A 19996-nucleotide genomic window follows, 5' to 3' on the forward strand; every position below is an offset into this window, starting at 1 on the left:
GATGGAGGCTAAACTCAATCCACACTTACGATAGCCTTGCACCAGAGGCAGCGCCAGTCCTGCAGTCGCCTCACGCTGCCACAGTTCTTATCACACACCACACATTTGGCGCTGACGGGCAGATTGCCTTCCAGCCACTGGTGGGGCATGGACACCTGGAGGGAAAAATAAATAAACAAAGCATATCAAATGAAGCCCTTCTGCTCTAAAGACATCAAACCAAAGATATGCACATCAGGCAAAATAATTTGCATGAAAACAAAACCAAATGCAACTCGTGAGTAAGCCTCGGCTCGTACCCCATCCTCATCCTCAATGATGTCATTTCCTATGGAGGCTAGCGTGGTCCACTTGCAGTTGTTGGTGGAGCGAACAGCACATCTCTTGTGAGCCTTGAACTTACAAACTGCAGAGGATAGATGAACAAACATCATGTCAGACACACTGGAAGTCTCCACTTTTATCCTCTTCTATTTGGGTGAGTGTATGATGTAAGCTTCCTGATGGTTACAGTGCGTGACTGTACTCCTGATAGAGCTGTGTAAAACTATGCGATAACATGATGAGACAGTGTACATATGGGCTGGAGAGCAGCTGGAGGGGGTGCTAAAAACTGCAGCTCCTCTAGTCTGAGGCTGCTCTAAACGAGGGCTGGTCCCCATAGACTCCCATGTTAAGAGGCACAACTTTAAAGCAAAGACAAACATGTTTGCAGCCTGCTGCAAAACTCAGTTTTAGTTGGAAAGCATGTGCAGTATAACGTGGTTTTTGATGCTTAAAGTTATCAATTGGGGCGTGGCCTCTTTGAGCGACAGTCACAGTTAAAGCACTAAAAGCTCGTTACAGTCATCTGCACTTTTGGTCACTGAAGCTCTGATATTTTATTTCTGTGTTATAGGTTATAACAGCTATCTGTGCTATAGCTGACATGCTAAGGCTCTTTGAGGTGGCTGCTGTTGTTGTGAATTTTATATAAATGATATTTAAACTGAGTCCAAATATGGTCACTACAAGTTAAACAAAAAAACTAAGCAGGGATCCACAAGTTCAGAGGTGGTTACTGCTTAATTACTGCTGAGTTTTGCCATCATTTAGATACAGTCTATGGTAAATGTACTACTGGGTTTTTAAAGCACGAGAACAAAATTAATCTGAAGCAGGTACACAAGGACAGTGGGTCGACTAATTAGAGTTAATCAGTTAATTTCTTTGTTTTACCTAATCAACTTCATATTAGGGACCAAATTAAAATAAAGTGTTACTTAAATACCTGTAACACTTTCTTTCTTCAAGATATGTTGTGCTGAAATTAAACAAAAGGAGCCCTCAGGTACTAACATGTCCTCTGAGAAGAGAAATTCTCTTTAATGGTAATTGGAAACCTGCAGCCTCAATCACACAGACCTTGAGTCTGGTGATACCCTGGCAACATGCAGTTGCTAGGGAAAAACGTGTTTTTCCTGATCAGTTGGCGGGTTGTTGTTGGCAGTCGCTGGGTACATGGTGCTTTTACTTTGAAGGAGACTGGTCTCCTTTTCTAGTTTCTTGGACTTTGAGGTCGACATACATGGATATTTTGGTAAACCTAGATTTTTGTGTGTTTTGGCCTTTCTTGCACGTGTAAATGCCGTTGTTTGTTGGATTTTGAGCTGCCGCTTAAGGGTTATATGGCGACCTGCTGCTCTGGCATGATCTTGACAGACTTTAAGGTGGTTTTACGCATTTTAATGTTCACTGAGATATTTTTCAAAATAAGCTCTTAAAATCCTGTCCTCTTCAGAAATTGTTCCGTCTTCCTCCCTTCTAAACCCCCAACCGCAGATGGCTGCTCCTCCTGGTTCTGCTCAAGGTTTCTTCCTGTTAAAAGGGAGTTTTTCCTTCCCACTGTCGCCAAGTTCTGGCTTACAGGCTGTCGTTGGATTGTTGAAGTTGTCTCTGAATTACAATTGAATGTGTTGAGTGGATTTAAAGTATGTCTGTAATCCAATTTTTACCCCTGATATGAGAAGTGACGTACTTTATACAACTGTCTCCAGTTGTATCACAAACCTGTTAAGCAACCATTGTCACAGTGCAGGAAAGAGCTTTAAAGCTACTTTATTACTGCATATCAAGCGCAGACAAAGAGAACGCTGGTGATGTAATGTTTCTTGTTAGACCAAAAATGGTAGGATTGTTTCTTAGAAATTAATGCATGAGTGACTAGAAGTTCCAGTGACTTCATATGAGTGAGCGCAAGAACACAGATGCAGTGTGTGTGTGCATGTGTCTACGTGCCTTCACAGGACAGGCCGTGGGAGGTGACACCTGGCAGCGCCTCTCTGCAAACGTTGCAGAAGGTCGGTCTGGCGTGCGAGCAGGCGTACCAGTTGTGCATCCCGGAGAAATGCTCCATATTAAACTGACTGGCCTGGGGGAGGTGGGAAGGAGAAACATTGAGGTTGAAACGCGTCAGCACTTCTCTACACAAGAGGAAACACAAAAGGACAAAAACGAGAACTTTCCCGGAACTACAATTAAAAAAAATAACTAGGCTGGGGTAGGAGAACGATGGCTGCACAATTCATCACCTGCTTAAAATCACATCACATGAATAACTAGAGATGAGAAGGCAAAAATTGAAACCCCAAATTAACTTCTATAATAAAAAGCCTAGTAAGGCCAAAAATCAAAGAGAATATAAGCTCATAAAAAAAAAAATCAGAGCCTCCACTTTATAACCAATTAAAGAGGAGGCTTGGTTTTATGAGGACATCAATCGGTAGGCAAAGAGCTGAAATGAGAGGCAGATAAAAAGAAGACGAGAAGATGTGAAGGTGGATCATTTATGTGAAAAACAGATGCAAGAAGAACTGAGCTGTGAAAGCCTGGTCTCATCAAAATTAATTACACACTCATGACTAGCTATTATCTAATGATAATCAGTTTGGCCCAGTTTACTCTCACGTCAGCCAGGAGAACGAAGGACGGGGCTGAAACATAACAAGAGCCCGACACAGAGATGAGAAGCACCAACCTCGTAGGTTTCCCACTTTTGGACGGATTTGAGCGCCGTGATCCAGTCCTCCATTTCCTTCCTGCTTTCAGCGCATAACATTAGTTTGCGAAATGGAGTGATCACCTGAGAAAGAAAGAAAGTGGAAAGCTTAGAAGAGAGCAAAAAACTTGACTCCAATCTTTGAATTTCTTGTAGTTGTTGAGCAATATGGGATGACAGGCTAATGGAAGCACCAGCTGTTCTTCAGATATATGTCCCCAAATAAAATTCTGAATTAAACAAACTTATTAGAAGTTATCAGTCCTGAAGTTAATTAAGCCTGGTATGAAGACGACTTTTACTTTTAAGACGAATGTTCTCTGTTTCCGGATTGCGTCGCTCTTTTTCAGGTTTCTACTGCTTGGTGGTTAGCTAGCAAGCGTGCGCAAACAAGTTGCCGTCTTCAGTGCAAACTACGGGCAGTCTCCTAGAGACCAAAGCAATCAGAAGGTTTCTGTGCAGCTCTGTATACCCCTTAAGTTCAATTCCTACATTTTGCTTTAAACTTTTTTATAAGCCAAAATTAACATTACCTGTTATATTAAAGTGAATAACAAACACACCTTGCTAACCAGACAAGCTAACTTAGCTAACTAAATTAGCTGATTAGCAGTAATCTTTTACACTAAAAAACAGCCATGTCACCACCAAATAGCTGAGCTGGCATCCATTAAAATGGTCTATTTCTGACCTAGCATTAGTCCATGTAGGCTATTTTGTCATAATTTGCCCTTAGAAAAGTTTTAAAGGGCCACCTTGTAGTCAATTATAAGGCCTGTCTTGGGCTTACTGTGAAACTGTTGTTGATGTTCTTGGTGCTGGTCTCAGCCACACTGGCATCTGATAGGTCCACTTCATCAAAAATTAGGGACTAATGGGAGAAAAAAAACCCATCAGCTTATTTTTTAGCCAGTTACATTTAAATAAAAATGTTACAGTTTAAGAGCTACGGCGGTAAAACGATCACACAGTTCTGTACCTTGCAGTCTTTGGCATAGTAGAGGGTCCTCCCTCTGAGTTTGAAGTACCTCCTCTTCCACCTCTGGAAGGAGCTTGTTTGCTTTAACAGGATTCCCTCCTTCACACTTTTCTGTAGTGAGAGAACAGAGACAGAGGGGATAGAAGGAGAGGAGGAGGAAGATAAAACAGACGTTAGCGCATCCAGAACCTCTGAATATCAGCCGTGACAGCTATTCTTCTCGGAGTTCACACGTAAACAGAAGGAGATCGGTTTGGATAGTGTCACTCGGATGGCTTGCTTTTGTCAAACAAAGACAGATAGAGCTGCACACATGAGCAGAGCGGTGTTGACTGGATCTGTCACGATAAAACAGAAGCATCAGCCCAAAGGCACCGCTGGGCTTTTTCTGTATTTTTACCCGATATGTGTGTGGATGAGATCAGGGGCCCAAAAACAGCACACTAATCTGTTAAAGCAGCAAATAACGACGTTTGATTTGGTTTGCAGTACACTCATGCAGCATTCAAGTCAGGTAGGGAAGCAGCAGGTGGGAGATGCAGTCATCCGTGGCCACGTAGAAATTATTACCACGGTCAGAACGTCAGAAGATCGAATGATTTCATTTGATACAATCGATCCGCTTGGCTGAAACTCATCACCAATTCTGCCACGGTGGCTGTTATTGTCTTTTTTCCTCATCTCTGCTTAACATGCGCTCGTTCTTTCTTTCCCCCTGTTTGTGACTACATGGTGCAAGAGGGCCGAATCCCCCACGGGTAATCAATTTGAGACAGGACATCGGGAGGGGGTCGCCATGGAGATCCTCGTTTCTCGTAACAACCGCTGGCACATGCAGATAGGATCTTAAAAACGCGCAGCTCCCTGCATACCTGCACATTCATCACCAAATGTAGCAACAAATCACTAGATCTGCCTCCGTAACAGCCCAGAGGCTTCCACATAAAGAGAATAACCGTGTGCCTGCATGAGTCACCCGCATGTCATGGCAGAAAACAGCTGTATCACACACGTGATAAAACTGGAAAGAATTCACTTTCAAGGCATCTGTGAAAACTGCTATAAGCTCCTTTTTAATGTTTCTTCATCTTAACACTTTATTCCAAGTGTCGCACATGCCACGTGGACTTCTTAGTCATTTTGGAGGTAAAACTTCACAAAGCTGAAGAGTTATGGTAATGTGAAGTGCACATGGAAAAATCTAGGTGGACTTCATTTTTCTGTCTGTGTTCAGACAGCAATACCTTATAAATGCTTTGTGCTACCCTGATACACCAAAAGTCCCCATAAAGCTCAATGTCTCTTCTTTCCAAAACAGTTTGAATTTTGTGTCTAGCACCAGCAGTAACAGAGTAAAGGTCATTTAAAGAGCGCTTACAAGATATTTTTGCATTCATGGCATTCCATATACTCCGTTTCTTTGTCTTAATGAATAACTCAAGAACTATTCAAGATAACTTTTCAGCCAATAAGCCGAACCAGGAGGACTGCAGGTAATCACATCTTACCTTCTTCTTACCATTGTTTTCAGCAAATAAGACTTGCATAACAAACCGGTTCTCCAGGAGTTAAATCGTGTGTGTAAGTATGTCAACTTCCATCCAAGATCTTTTTCATTGCTTGAGGATACGGTCTGAAGATATTTTTCACTGTGAAATTAATATCAGTTTTCTAGGGGAGGTTTCAGGCGCTTTTCAAAAACACGTGTACGTTACTTTCCTAGTGAAAATTAACAAACGTCTCAGCTCAGGCATGGTTCAATGGCAGGTGGCTCAGCAGTCACTTGGCAGCGTTTCCATTTCGGAGCGGAAGTCTTCCCTTAAGGGAAATTGCAAACAGGAGCTTTCAAAAGTGAAAGTATTCAAATTTGATAATATCTCGCAGAGCAGGTAGTTGGCTATTTTTATCTTTAGTGGTCTGAGTGCAAACAAAAAGAAAAGGAAGAAGATTAATGCATTACGCTTCTAACATCTCTAGGGTTTGGCTTTTCATTCAGTCCTTATATTTCACCTTGTATCTTACGCCTCAAAATTATTACTTTTTGTTTATTTTTACTGATCTAAATGCATTTCTGTCATTCTGTGTTTGTCATGGGTTTAACGCCAGCTGGATGCCAGGCTCACAACAGAAAGGACTGCGTCTACTAGAGCAGTGGTCCCAACCCCCGGGCCACGGACCGATACTGGTGCGTGAGCCGTTTCGTACTGGGCCGCTAGAGTTGAGGCTTGGTGCGAAATTGATGGTTTTCAGGGTTTTTATCGTGATTTTTTACTTCATTTCTATCATTAAATCGGTTTCCCTGGAGAATTTCCTGTGTATTATAAATAAATCTTCTGTTTTTTGGTACCGGTACTGGTTTTATGTTGTTGTATTTATCCACGACACCTTAAATGCTGGTCCATTAAAATATTGTCGGACATAAACCAGCCCGTGTCGCAAAAAAAGGTTGGGGACCGCTGTATTAGAGGAACTGAGCCAACCTAGATTAGACAGCCATTACTGTCAAATGGGATTATTTGATACAAAGATAGACACTGACATTTATATACTTGCTACTGGTAACATCAGTCTAATTGCCTTTTTCTGCACCACAGAGGCAAACCCAAGATAATAGCATCTGTCCACATTTTATATATTGATACCTACCATTTACTTTAAATATTTTGGTGCATTCAATAGCACATGTATCTACTAGTCCATGATACAGATGATTCTGACAGTTTCAGTCCTCCATAACTTCTGTTACTGCTTATGTTTCTCCTGACCTTCCTCTTTCATCTCATGCGATTTCTGTCTTACTTTCTCCGGCTATTTCTCTTAGCAGTAATGTCCTTGGCTGTGTGAACAGTGGGAGTAATACAAGGCAGAGGCACCGCCGAACCAGTGATAAATCTAATTCATCGCTCCATCACAATCTCATTTCTCTCTTGCAGTGTGTGTGCGTGTGTCTCCGTCTGTCTGTGTCAATGTGCAACCATGAGATATCCCGCCTAGTAATGGCGCATACAGCTGCTTGTGCTCTCAGTGTGCTTGTTTCTTTCTTAGAATAAATGTGCTTTCATACCCTGCAGGAGAGAAAATCTCATATTGTCACCATGCGAGAGAGAAAGACGGAGAGAAAAGGAAGCAGAAAGGAAAGGACCGATGGTGGGAACAATGACAGATAGGCTCACGGTATGGATCATTAACAACAGGAGATGCAGGGGAAAAAAGAAGTATAGCTGCGAGAGCGGTGAGGACTGAGGAAGAGGAACAACACAAAAAGAGAAAGATGCAAAAACTACATCAACCACAGGCTCTAGAGAGTTGACTTGAAAGAAAACCAAAGAGCAGACGGTCCCTTGAGGAAGTAGAAGAAAGAACAAAATGCACCAACAGGAAGGTGTAAAGGTCTCTTTCCACTGACCCACTTGACACTTTAGAGATAACGGTGAGGTGTAACCACCATGTTCCACCAATCAAGCTTATCTGTGGTTGCCACAACAACGCCGTCACAAACCGTCAGTCGAGGAGCTAATCAGAGCGGTTTTGTTTGACGAACGCTAACAGCATTGCAGCCCAGGGTATCAGTAAAGGACAACCTGAAAGTCAGACCCAACACAGAGAAACTCGTCAAGCCTAATGACCCCATCCCCAAACCAGGGCCTAACATTTGGCTAGGTTAGCTTACTATCCTAAACATCCCAAGCGCATGAAAAATGCAGGTTATATGGAAAACATTGAGAAATTGAGTTGATTTAGAGCTGGCAAAAGCTAACGTGATAAGCGTTTCAGCAAAATCAGATAAAGTAAAGTTCAGTCTTCTCCAGCAGATGTTCAAATGCAAATTCAATCGATTTGCCTACATTTGCCAATTTATTCTGAAAAATGTTTTACATGCTGTAACTACCATTCGTCCCTTCACCCACAGAGATATATTTCAACCCCCCATTTAACAACAATTAAAAAGCAACTTTTGCAAACCTTTTTTATCCACCGAAGGAAAAAAGAAAACCTACGCTCCTCTAGTCTGTCATTTCTTTCCACTTACCTCATAAGCAGATTGCCGCCCCTTTCTGAGCCTACTTCACTCGGAGGTCTCTTCCTGTTAAAAGCGAGTTCTTCCCCTTTGCTATCACCAAGTCCCTGCTTCTTAAAAGCGCCTTCAGACAACTGTTGTTGAATAAAACTCCATCTATCACTATCTGTCACTTGAACTTCCCACTCACTCACTTCTCTTTGAATTTCCACTGTCCGGCTACAAGACCAAGCAACTAAATTCTTCAACAGTCACACCTACTGCTAGAGTTCGCGATGAGCTTAATTTTGTGTATTTAAAACTGAGCTACGCAAGCATCCCTGGTCTTCTGCTACTTATTAATTGCACTGAGTCGTCATTAACCTTTGATCACCGTGCAGAAGGAACTGGTCCCTACATTAAAACAAAGAGCCCGACCAATTTATCTTTCCCAGGTAAAGTTTCCTTAGCTTTCCTGACTGAGTCACACACCTGAGCACAGTGGGTGTCACACATGCCATAAAGCCTCTTCAAGCTAATTCAGTGTACGGACTATATTAAACTGCACACAGGAACATATCGGCAGAGCAAACAGCACACGTGTGTTTCACATATAAACAGACATATGTGATATTCAAAGGTCACAGTGTCTCCTCTCTTCTCCAGCTGAGCGATGTTGTCACACAGATCACTCTATTCATTAGAGCAAACTAATCACATCACAACAATCATCCTGGCACACGCACACAGACAAACACTCAGAGGAGGGCAGTGAAGTGGATATGCACACTGAAGCACATTAACACATATACTTACTCATCTGCGAAATGCACACACACACACCCGGAGCTTTGAAGGGCGCCCACATCCACACAAACATCCGACTGAATCAACCCTGATTTATTTCTCCCTTCATTTAATTCTCTAACAGACCACACACACACACACACACGTCTGTCAGCCTCCGTCCTGCATGAAAGACTGACCTTCAGTGTTCAGTGTAAACACTCAATCAACAAATCACTGAAATTTGGACTTTCTCCCAGACAGCAGAGCGACACGAGTGACTCGACCAGTATTCTGGCGTAAACACAAAGACTGCTGCACAAAAACTTCCTGCAGTTTTATTTCCACTCGGTGAAATGAGCAATACCTGAGACTGTAGGAGAAGGCGGACACGGCCAATCCCAAACAACCCACTTCTCTGTGAACTCCACACAGAAAGGCCAATACCTTAACAAACAGTCACACCTACTGTCTGAGTTAATAGTTAGCTTCATTTCTGCAGCTGCGTGGACATGAAAATGCAACAATATATGTTTGGTAGTTTGTTCTGGAAACCAGGAGCTGCTAAAGCCAAACTTTCACACCTATAAAGTGGACACAAATAGAGACAGAGTGATATTTTGGGGTTTCTTTAAAGTATCAAACTCTAAAATCATTGAAGAGAAAAGCTAACTGTCCTAACTTTTATGTCATTTAACTGTTTATCCAGTACTTAGTTACTTTGGTGTGGTATGAAGAAAATGTCAAGAATGATGTCAAGAAAAGTTTGTACTTTTAAACAAGCAGCAAAGAAAATGCAAAGAATCCATCTGACAAACTACAAAAAAAACACACACAGACACACACATTCCCACAGTCTAGGACTGGGCTTATCTGGCTGTTGGTGTTTGCCTCTCACACTGACCTCTTCCTCAACCAGCCGGCTCTCCTCCGCCTTCCCAAAGTGAGCCGACTCCAGATGGTCCTCGTGGCTGAGCCACTTGTCGTCACCCTCCTTCCCTCGCCCGAACAACAGGGGCGCAATGCAGCACCCACCGCACCTACACAGCCCCAGCATTTCACTGTAAATCAGTCTTATCCTCAGGACGGTGGTAAGAAACTTTTACTTCCTTTCTGTGTGCTATCTGGATTCCTTCCTTCCCATCGTTTTTCCCTTCTCCTTCTTCTTATATTCGAATGCTTCCTTCTTTTGTCTACATAAAAAGTTTCACACTAGCGGTTCTCTCACACAATGCAATTCTACTTCCTCTCTCGCAAACTTCCCTGTGGCAGGTAACCACTCCCCCCTCAGGTGTGCATGTGTTTGAGCAATTTCCCCCACCCCCGCCTCAGACGTAACTCCTGAGAGGTGAGGTGGAGCGTGCAGGTGTGCGTCTGCGTGTTCATGTAAGGACAGGCCGACTTCCTCCAGGCTAAAAATAGAACCGGAAGAACCTGTCTGGTCGGCAGTGACAACACACACAGACACACACACATGGTAGTTGCTATTCCTGCTGATTTAAGGCATCAAATTCATTTTACACACACACACGCACATATATCAAGATGACGGGAAGGTTAATGGCACGCCGCTGTGGTTATAAGAGAGCTGGAAACGTCACTGTGATCACACAAACTCACGAGTTGCCAGCCTGCGTGAGCTGTCCTGACTCTGTGTGTCTGCGTGTGTGTTTTTGTGTGTGTGTGTGTTGCTCTGCGCTGCCTACGCGCTGTCATCGGACCGCTTTCAGTGTCAGATCAGCGTCTCATCTGCCAAGGCAAATTACAGCAAGCGTCCGCATTTGTGCGAGCGCATATGTAAGAGTGTGTGTGTGTGTGTGTGTGTGTGTGTGTGTGTGTGTGTGTGTGTGTGTGTGTGTTTTCTGCCACTCGGTACATCATTCTGCCTTTAATGAGCAGCAGCATGCTGTTCCCAGCAGACTCACTCAGTGACACCAGCTCCCTCTCCTCCTCTACTTGTCTACATCAGTCCCCCCCTCCAGAACATTTTCCCACTGCTGATCTAATTCAGCATCAGGTCAAAGAGCTTCATTAGCAACTTTAAATGATTTTAATGTAACATGTTCTTATGTTCGTTAAAAATAAAAAAATACCAAGGACAGAAAAGAGCTAAAGGAGGGACAGAAAGTCCTCTTTTACAGCAGGAAGAAAACAAGTTCCAGTCTTTTCTCCAGTGTCCTACTGCAGTCCGGTCGTTAAGTCACTAGGCCCAGTCACTAGCCGTGTCTGGGCCTAAACTCCGCTGCAGGTCCATATATCAAACGATCACTATGGCATTACTGAGAGTTGAAAAACTGTCTAAAGTCTTTCATCTTTAATAAAATGATCAGCGTTCTGCTCTACCAGGTGTAACAATAGAGTTTAACTTCCAGGCATCCAAGAAAACGGAATTTATGACATTTAACGGAGTTAGAAGTTAGCAGGGAGTTAGCTCGCTAGCTTCTATCTAAATACAATATAGCATGTCCTGACTGCGGGGTTTTGGAAACAAATTCAAACGTACAGCTCTGCTATCACTTCCAGCATAAATGAAGACAGAAAACTAAACAGCAGTGACGTTTGTAGGGTTACTGAAGTTGGGCTAGCTGGTATATAATGATGTGCTACGTGACCGCTAGCGACACAGCTATGTTAGCATAACATAAACAAGCTAACTTTTTTTCCACTCGATAAAAGTTAACGTGAGTGTTCTCAGTGGTCAGGAACAAATGTAATCGCATGGCAGGATGCTGTAAAAGGACCAAACTTCAGCCAGGAGAACAACTGAGATAATCCATCCACAATACGAGGTTAGACATTCATATACTGCTGCATGGGCTGGGCTGTAGTTACATCCGAAGGTTTTAAAAACTGAGAATGATTAGCGGTAATAAAAGCCGAGGGAGGTCAACAGTGATCACTGACTGTTTTAGGAGCTTTTTGAGATCAAATAGAAGAAAATACAAAACATTAAACATGTTAACAACACAAAAGCCATATTAAACGCAGACTACTTTAGGCCCGGAAGTAGGATTCGTCACGTCATCACTGAACAACCGGATAACAGATAAGAGCCCCCAAAATATAATAAGGAGATACACTATAAGACAAAAAAGTACCAAAAGAACCTCCAAGAGCTGTTCACCCATAAAAACCCACGCCACGAAGCTCCCAGCACACAGTTTTTATGCTGATTTTAACGCTAGAAGACTTTACATGATCTTTGCAAGATGCTGCAGTTCCTACAAGCTTTTACTTTGCATTAACAGCACTTGCAGCTGATTGAGGAATATCGTATATATTATATATAATATATATATTGAGGAGAGAAGAAATTTCCCACACTCACTTGTTGCTAGGCGCTTAATTACACCTGAATTCAAGAGAGTCAAAATCTAATTAAAATGGGGAATTGAAAGTGAAAATAACTAAATAACCTGGAATTCCTGCACACTCTACAATCCTGTGATAAAGTGAGATAAATGAGTATTAGTATCAGCATAAACTATCTGTTTAAACCCCTTAAGTGTCTCATATTTGATACTTGAGTTTTTGAGACTTCTGCATTGCATATAAAAAAGAGGTTTTGCCTTCTCTTAAACAAAAATCCCCCGTGACTGGAATAAAAATACATACAATTATTTTACTCGAGCATAAAATAATGCGCTTTTGATTATCGCACGTCTAGATACGATAGGAAAACACATCAAATTCTGTTAAGCACAGTAAGACAGCCTCATAGCCTTCATATATATGGACCAATCATGCTTATGAGTGTAGTTAAGGCCTAATTTTGAGGCAGGAGAATCCCTGCAGTTATTTAAATGTTACGCTCATCTACTCATGTAGGCCACTCTCTGAGCAACATTAGCAGGAGTCCCATTTGTTTCAGTGAGACTGAACTGAGCTGGTAATGCACGAGTGCCCTCAGGTTGGACGTGGCTCAAATGCCATGTAATCTAACATAAGCAGCACCAGTAAAATCTAGCGGAGGAATTTGAAAAGATCATCGAGAAACAACAAAACAAAGACTTACTGATCACCCAAAGCACGTTAAACCACAAGCCACATGTAACCACACCTCACACCATGGCTAACACTTCAGCCTTATAAGTGATGGATGGACGGTACAAATCTTGCCCCGTGAAATTCACAGTAATCTGTACGATGATGTTTTTGCTTAAAAACTGCAAGTGGCAGCTTCGACGTGCGGAAATCGACTGATTTCAGGCGTTGAATACACTGATAAACCAACCGTGTGGGATCACGGGGCATCCTTGGTGGTGCCTTAATCTGAAAATTCCCTGTTTGAATGACGTGTTTCCTTAAAGTTGTGTGCACCAGGCTTTCACGTATGTTTTTATCTGGGTGGGATTTATAGCAATGTAACATCACAAAAATTGCTTTGAATTCAAGTTTTGATTTTATTTCCTTCATCATTTACGGATTTTTCCCCTTTTTTCATTATCCTAGAGCAGAGATGTCAAACTGGTTTGACCTCACGGGCCACACAGAGCCCATTTTACCTTCAGTAGGTGAAGAAAATCCCCCTTTCTGTCTGTGTAAAACTGTTTAACCATATTACATCCTTGTGACAGCTTCACATAAGATGAAATCAGCAAAATTTCAGCAGCATGTCTCAGTTTTCTATTAAATGCTTAATGCTTCTGTAGTAAATGAAAGAAATCTGTCAGCATGAATAAACTGTAAGAATTATATGTGCAAAATTTAATTCTTTATCTATTACTTAGTTACTTTGGTGTAGTATGAATGGCTATGGAGGAGATATTTACCAACAGGAATCTGTAAAAATACAGTTAAAAATATTAAATCTATGCACGCCTTCACTTTTTTTCAAAGCTGTCCAGTGGGCCGTATTGGGAGTCATTGGCAGGCCAAATCTGGTCCCCCGGGCCTTATATTTGACACCCCTGTTCTACAGTACCATTGATCACTCTTTTGTAAATACTGCAATAAATTTGGTGCAGAAGAATTAAAAGAGCTGCTTTCATTAAAAGAACAGATTTTTTTAAACAATCCCTGTTCAAGATGCCCAAATGTGAAGATTATTCAGCTGTGGTCTTACTAAACACTGATCAGCAGCTGTTTATTCATGAATAAACAGAGCGCGGGTGCTTTTTTTCCCCACGACTAATTAAAACAGTCTCAGGCTGGCTGCTGCAGACACAGAACCACCTGGCCTTTCAAATATGGCCATGTTTTTGTAATCATGAGGCCACGCCGTCCCCGGGACGGACAACACCGGAATGCCAAATGCAGCTCGGCTCCCGTGTCACTGCCTTTGGACAAACTGCGGTTATTTTTCTCCTCCAGCAGATGGCAGACTGAGAAAGAGATGAAGGGGGTGGTGGGGGAAACGGCGGGGAAGAAAAGGTGACGGGTGCACGGGGAGAGGAACTGCAAAGGGTTTGGAGTAAGGACCGAATGGAAACATTAAAGATGAGAGAAGGAGAATGGTGCAGTAATCTGCAGCACATTTGGCAGGACTTTAACTCGGAGCAGCCTCCCAGCTGTTTGTGTTGGCTTTTTAACACACACACACACAAACACGCACACACAAACACGCACACACAAACACGCACACACAAGGTTTCTCATGTGGACATGCAAATCCCCCTGTGCACCCAACAAACTCATGTTTCTGGCACCACCCAGGTGGAGTTTGACACACATCCAACACAGACACACATCATCAGGACTGACACACAAGCAGACATCTATGGAGGACCAAAACTGCCAATGACAGGAACAAGACGTGAAGAAATAAGGAATGACTCGACAGAAAAGCATCAAAACAAGTATTTTTTTAAAAAGTTACTTAAATTCATAGATTTGTTTTAAATTTCTTCTGCATTTGTTTTTTTAATGACTTACAAAAATAAACATACTGTATATGCCATGAAATACATTTAAAATATTATATTTATAATTTGGTTTTTATTTTATTTTTATTACCTTTTTAAAAAAATAATTTAAATAACTATAAATAAAAATGGAAAGTAAAAATTAAATTTTAGCATAACAAATAATTAAATAGATGTATTTTTAAGAAATGTAAATTAAAATGTAAATAAATGTAGTTACACCTTATTTTGACATCTATATATTTTGTAAGTATTTAAAAGAATAGACACTCACTGGCCAGTTTTTTAAGTACAACTTTTCAACTGGTCATTAACACAAATATCTAATTATCCATTAACGTCACAGCAGCTCAGTACACTGACGCACGTGGACGCAATTAAGACAAACTGAAGGTCAAAACCAGCATCAGAACGACAAAGAAAGGGGATTCACAGTGAGTGCCTTTGAATGTGGCATGGTTTTGGTGCCAGACGTGCTGGTTTGAGTATTTCAGAAACTGGTGACCTGTTGGGATTTTCCCCACACGACCATATCTATGCTTTACAGAGAATGGTCTGAAAAACAGAAAATGTCCAGTGAGCTAAACGGTGGGTGGGTGAAAATGCCTTGTTGATGTGAGAGATAAGAGAAATCTTATTGCAATGAAGGTATGCAGAAGAGCAGCAGCAGAAGACCACACCCACCCACCATTTACTCCACTCTGTCAAGAACAGCAAATGTTTTCTTCAACAGTTGGATGGTAGGGTCAGAATTTGGTGCAAACAAAATGTAATCATGGATCCAGCCTGCTTGTATCAACTGTTAATGATATAAGACACATTTTCTTGGCATATGGATGTGCAGCCAATAAATCTGCAGCAATGCAGTGTGATGCTTTCACCTCAACATGGGACAAAACCTCTGAGGAATGTTTCCAGCAACTTGAATCTATGCCACAAAGAATGGAGTTCAACATGTAGCCAGCAGATTGTACCTAATAAAGTGGCTAGTGAGTGGAATTTCAGGTATTAAGTCGCGTATTTATTTCTACATTTATTTTTTTGGCATTTACAGACTTCCGTAGACAACCTGGATCACCCCAGTGCTGTAAAGCCCCACCCAGCCGGCACTCAGAGGTCACTAAAACAAATGCAGCGTATCATTAGCACATAACAGCTGACCCGGGTCTGTTGTTGTTAATTATACTTATTTTCTCTCTCGCTCTCTCGCCGTCTTGATTTTCTATTTTTTTTGCTTTGTGACATTTGAAGTTGGTGATGCAAAGGCATGCGGGGTTGCCACGGCAACAGTTCGACTTTCAAATCAACCTTGAGCGTTGGAAATTTAAGGACCAGCGTGCAAACAGACAAAAACAAAAGAAGAAAAAAACAAAAACAGAACTTGCGCTCCTTTTCACCTGGACGTTTTCTCTTCAGTTAATCAAACAGGAAGTAAACTAGGCTTCCTATGGGTGTGTGTGTGATGTTTGTGTGCGTAAGGTTGCGTTACCTCACCGTCCTTAATAACTTTCATTATGCAAGCAATTTTATTAAACTGTGCAAAGAAACGCGGTTAAACAGATCATTTGAAATAGAACAGCTTGCATCATCTGTTATACATAAAAAACATCTGACCACACACACACACACACACACAGAGGGAGAGTCAGAACAAGGCGTGGGAGGACTTTGCACCATGGCGACCACATCCTGTCTCATGTACCTCTGTGTGTTTATTAATAGACACAAACACGCCAGTGATATGTGCAGAAAGCAGCCAGAGAGAAACTCTCGTACACTCTGTCGTACTTTAGATGGACAGATGGAGACAGCCAGACACAACACACACACACACACGCACGCACGCACGCACACACACACACACACACACACTTTCTAACCCTCTGACACACACGCATGCACACATTTCTTCAGGTTTAGCCCAGTTTTCACATTTTTATGTTAATGTGTCTTTGAAAGATCATCCAGTTTTTGGCTTCTGCCCGTGAGGTTTGTGCACTGAAGGACACATAATCTGCTGCTGGTGATGGTGACAGGAGGAGGAAGAGAAGGGGGGGGTTTCCCAGGAGCATATGGACCAAATCTGGCCCTGATGCTGTATAATCCTCGCATACATACACGCACATAAACACACACAAGCGAACAGATAGGTCTCTCAGCCAGAAATAGACACACAGTGACAGAGAGATGGAAAAAAGGTGCAAGGCTCTCATAATGTGCCGATGCGATTAGTGTGCTCTTCCTGTTGTTTAGATTTGTGATGTTAATCACTCTGGTGATGGTTTTTTTTGTTCTGCTGTCGTTAGAAAAGAATTATGCAAATAAAAGTTTTACATTTGGGTAAGACGAGAGGAGGTTGTGATGTAATTCAGGTAGGGGAAGAAGGAGAGGAGTGTAAAGACAGGAGGAGGTAAGCCAAGATTATCTATATGGCCATGCATGTGTGTGTGCACGCACTGGTGATTATCCCTGATGATCACACCGTGCTGTTTAATCTGGTCTCAAAGCATCCAAAAAACATCAGATTGGGGGGATGTGTGCACGCCTTTGTGTGTCAGTACGTTCCTGTGTGCGTGTGTCTCTGGGGGACCCAGTGTGCATGTAAATGTGATAAATTAAAATACATTTTCAATAAATCTAAATAATCAGGGTGTCCATGTGAAGATGTGCATGATGTGTGTGTGTGTGCTCTCAATTCCTTTTCCTCTGGCAGCTTTACCTCAGACGCACACATACGCGCGTGCACACATGCAGACGTTACACTGACTTATTTAGTTTCGTAGAAGCTCTAACTCTAAACCACATGTTCACCCTTTAAATTAATGATCTGAATTAATTTAATGAAGGAAGCAAAGTCCCCGCAGCTTGTGTTTTGTGCACACCTGCTCACACATGATGAATTATCCACCCCTGCAACCTAACCTTCGCTTTTGGTGTTCGCCACAAAAGCCAAGCAACGTTTGCCTCCACAAAGATTATGCAGAGCCGTCGCCACGCCGCAGCACACAGGTGAATGGAGGCCAAGTGACCTGAAAATATTTCAGCCATGGATTTCGCCTGATGCTGCTTCTCGAAAGTCACCATCAGTAATCAGAGCTGTATGACCCAGATTTGCTTTTAGAGACTAGAGGGGAAAATGAGAGAGCAGGGAGAAAACTAAATGAAACTGCAGACTTCCTTTTAAGTTCTGACAGTTTGATACCGTTGATTGATCCAAGCTATGGGCTGGACTTTGGAAGGAGGCAGCAAAAGAACTCCAGTGACTGGATCTGTGTGAGTAATGAAGCCAACCTTTGCTTCACGTTTGGTCTGAACCATAAAATAAATCTTATTTTAACCTGAAAGAAATGCAGGTCCTCTAATGGCCACTTGTGGCTGGCTATAACAATGAGTTAGTCCTCACAGACTCCAACGTTTTAACTGACCAGTAAAATGACTTTGACCTTACACACACAGGCATCAAGACCTATTAGTGAACATTTAGCAACTGCCAGACGCTCGGTGTGATTCCCAACCAGTTACGAGTCCTTTCGGCTAAACCCTAATTCACGCAAGACTAGAGTCCAATCAGTGACTGCCCCTCAACCACAGTTTGATGGAGGCAGTGTGTATTCTGCAACAAGCTGAATAAACGAAGGTTGAATGCTGAGGTTTATTTATTGGTGTTGTACCCAATACCTGCTCGCAGTTGCTTTGGTCGCTAGCAGATTGTTGTGGTTGTCCATGGTTTGCATGGAAGATGCCAACTTGTGTGCAAATGCTCTCCAACTGCTAGCAGGGCGAGAGTAAATCTGAGAGCACAACGCAAGCTGGAAACAGAAAATGTTTTGCTGCAAAGTTGAATTGCAACTTTGTTTTTGAGTCCTTTGAAATGTATTGGCTGTAGGAGGGATGTACCACTTTTACTTTGAAGGCGAGTATTCTCGATTTCCTGTTTGTGTTGCACTTTGTGAAATGTGATTATTTAGCAAGTCTTTGCAGACAAGTCGAAGTCTTCCATGGAAACTATGGGCAACCACAGTAAACTGCTAGTGACCAAAAAAATCACAAGGCTTCCGGTGCAGCATCCTCTTTGCAGCCAGTTTCAACCATTAGCCAATCAGTTGGGGGTACTCAGTATGTTTTCCAGAGGGGTCACCAACCAGTCTCTGGACCCGTGTGACTGAGGCTTTACTTAGCATTAATTACCAGCTTTTATTTAAAAAAACACCATGATGGCAATACCCAATAGCTTAAAACTGTCACCTGAAGCTCTGACTCAAAGTGAAGACCACTGAAATGTCATCACATCCCAAAAACATGTTCTGAAACTCTCAGTGATCCTCCCAAAGACAGACAGATACAAGCACACACTCACACATCAGTAATCAGACAGAGATAGAGGCAAAAACCAAACCGTCTAGCTTTCTCTCTCTGCGCCAATGGCTGTGCTGTCGTCATGGGAGATGAGTGATTTCCAACCCATGGGGGCTTTTCCTGTCCTCTCCACTCATTTCCCGACAGTCTCATTCAGAACATAATTGCTGCAGTAAACTGAATTGTGCTGCGCTCCAGCAAACGCTGCTGACAGCTATTAAAAATCACTTTAATTTCACAATTATGATCAAATACAGATCTGAATTCTTCTGCCTCATGGGAACAGTTTAGAACTACTAGTACAGGTACTGCAGGAGTACAGAAACACTGCAGACGAATGCATACATTTTAATTTCTTTGCATCTGAGCAAAGTAACCCGTTTTATTTCATATATGAAAATCAGATTTTCCAGTACAATTTATTGAATCCTTACTATGCTCAGCATTTACATACACCCAAACATTTACCACCAACCACAGACTTTACCACCATTTTATTTAAAGACTTCTGTGTGGTCACCTGTTAAAACTGAAGATAAATGATTGAAGCTAATTAGATTCTGCGTAAATAAAAGACTCAACCCCCCCCCCCCCTCACCTCCATTTCAACCAAAACGTCACACTGTGAAGTGTGAAGGATTCTTCCTTCTTCACTTAAGTAATGTTTTCACTCAAACACAAAGCACCGAATGAATTTCTCATTGCCCAGAATGACTAAAAGCTAGCCTCATGTAATTTCCATATATTACAAATTAAAGAATGAAACCACCAAACCAAGTGTTTTTTAAGCTAGACTGCAAACTCACTGAACCCAAATTTTAACAAGTGTCTTAAAAAAAAATGTTCAGGTCGGTTACATGTAAGTGCTACTGAAGTGGAGATTTCTGGTGTGTATGAAAAAAATAATAAATGATATATGTTAATTATAGTTATTATATTAAATTACTCCGATATATTATAAGAGTCATGTCTTATAC

At 42.0% G+C, this 19996-nt stretch overlaps 1 protein-coding gene across 3 annotated transcripts in view; it reads right to left on the minus strand.

Moving 5' to 3' along the window:
* LOC102210088 (diacylglycerol kinase delta) overlaps window positions 1-19996 on the minus strand; it is a 91758-nt gene that overhangs the window by 28787 nt on the left and 42975 nt on the right. For 2 of the 3 annotated variants that reach the window (XM_013914604.1, XM_013914603.1), the window contains 6 exons: window positions 4017-4127; window positions 3828-3908; window positions 3017-3121; window positions 2278-2410; window positions 300-406; window positions 30-155 (listed from right to left, as the gene is read on the minus strand). In XM_013914604.1, the coding sequence (XP_013770058.1) occupies window positions 30-155; window positions 300-406; window positions 2278-2410; window positions 3017-3121; window positions 3828-3908; window positions 4017-4127 (663 nt within the window). Of the gene's footprint in view, window positions 1-29; window positions 156-299; window positions 407-2277; window positions 2411-3016; window positions 3122-3827; window positions 3909-4016; window positions 4128-9703; window positions 9794-19996 lie in introns of those variants that run through there. The other variant, XM_013914605.1, reaches the window with a different exon arrangement.

Source organism: Pundamilia nyererei, unplaced genomic scaffold (assembly GCF_000239375.1).
Source record: "Pundamilia nyererei isolate P.nyererei 1_Seehausen unplaced genomic scaffold, PunNye1.0 scaffold00209, whole genome shotgun sequence".
Classification (NCBI taxonomy): domain Eukaryota; kingdom Metazoa; phylum Chordata; class Actinopteri; order Cichliformes; family Cichlidae; genus Pundamilia; species Pundamilia nyererei.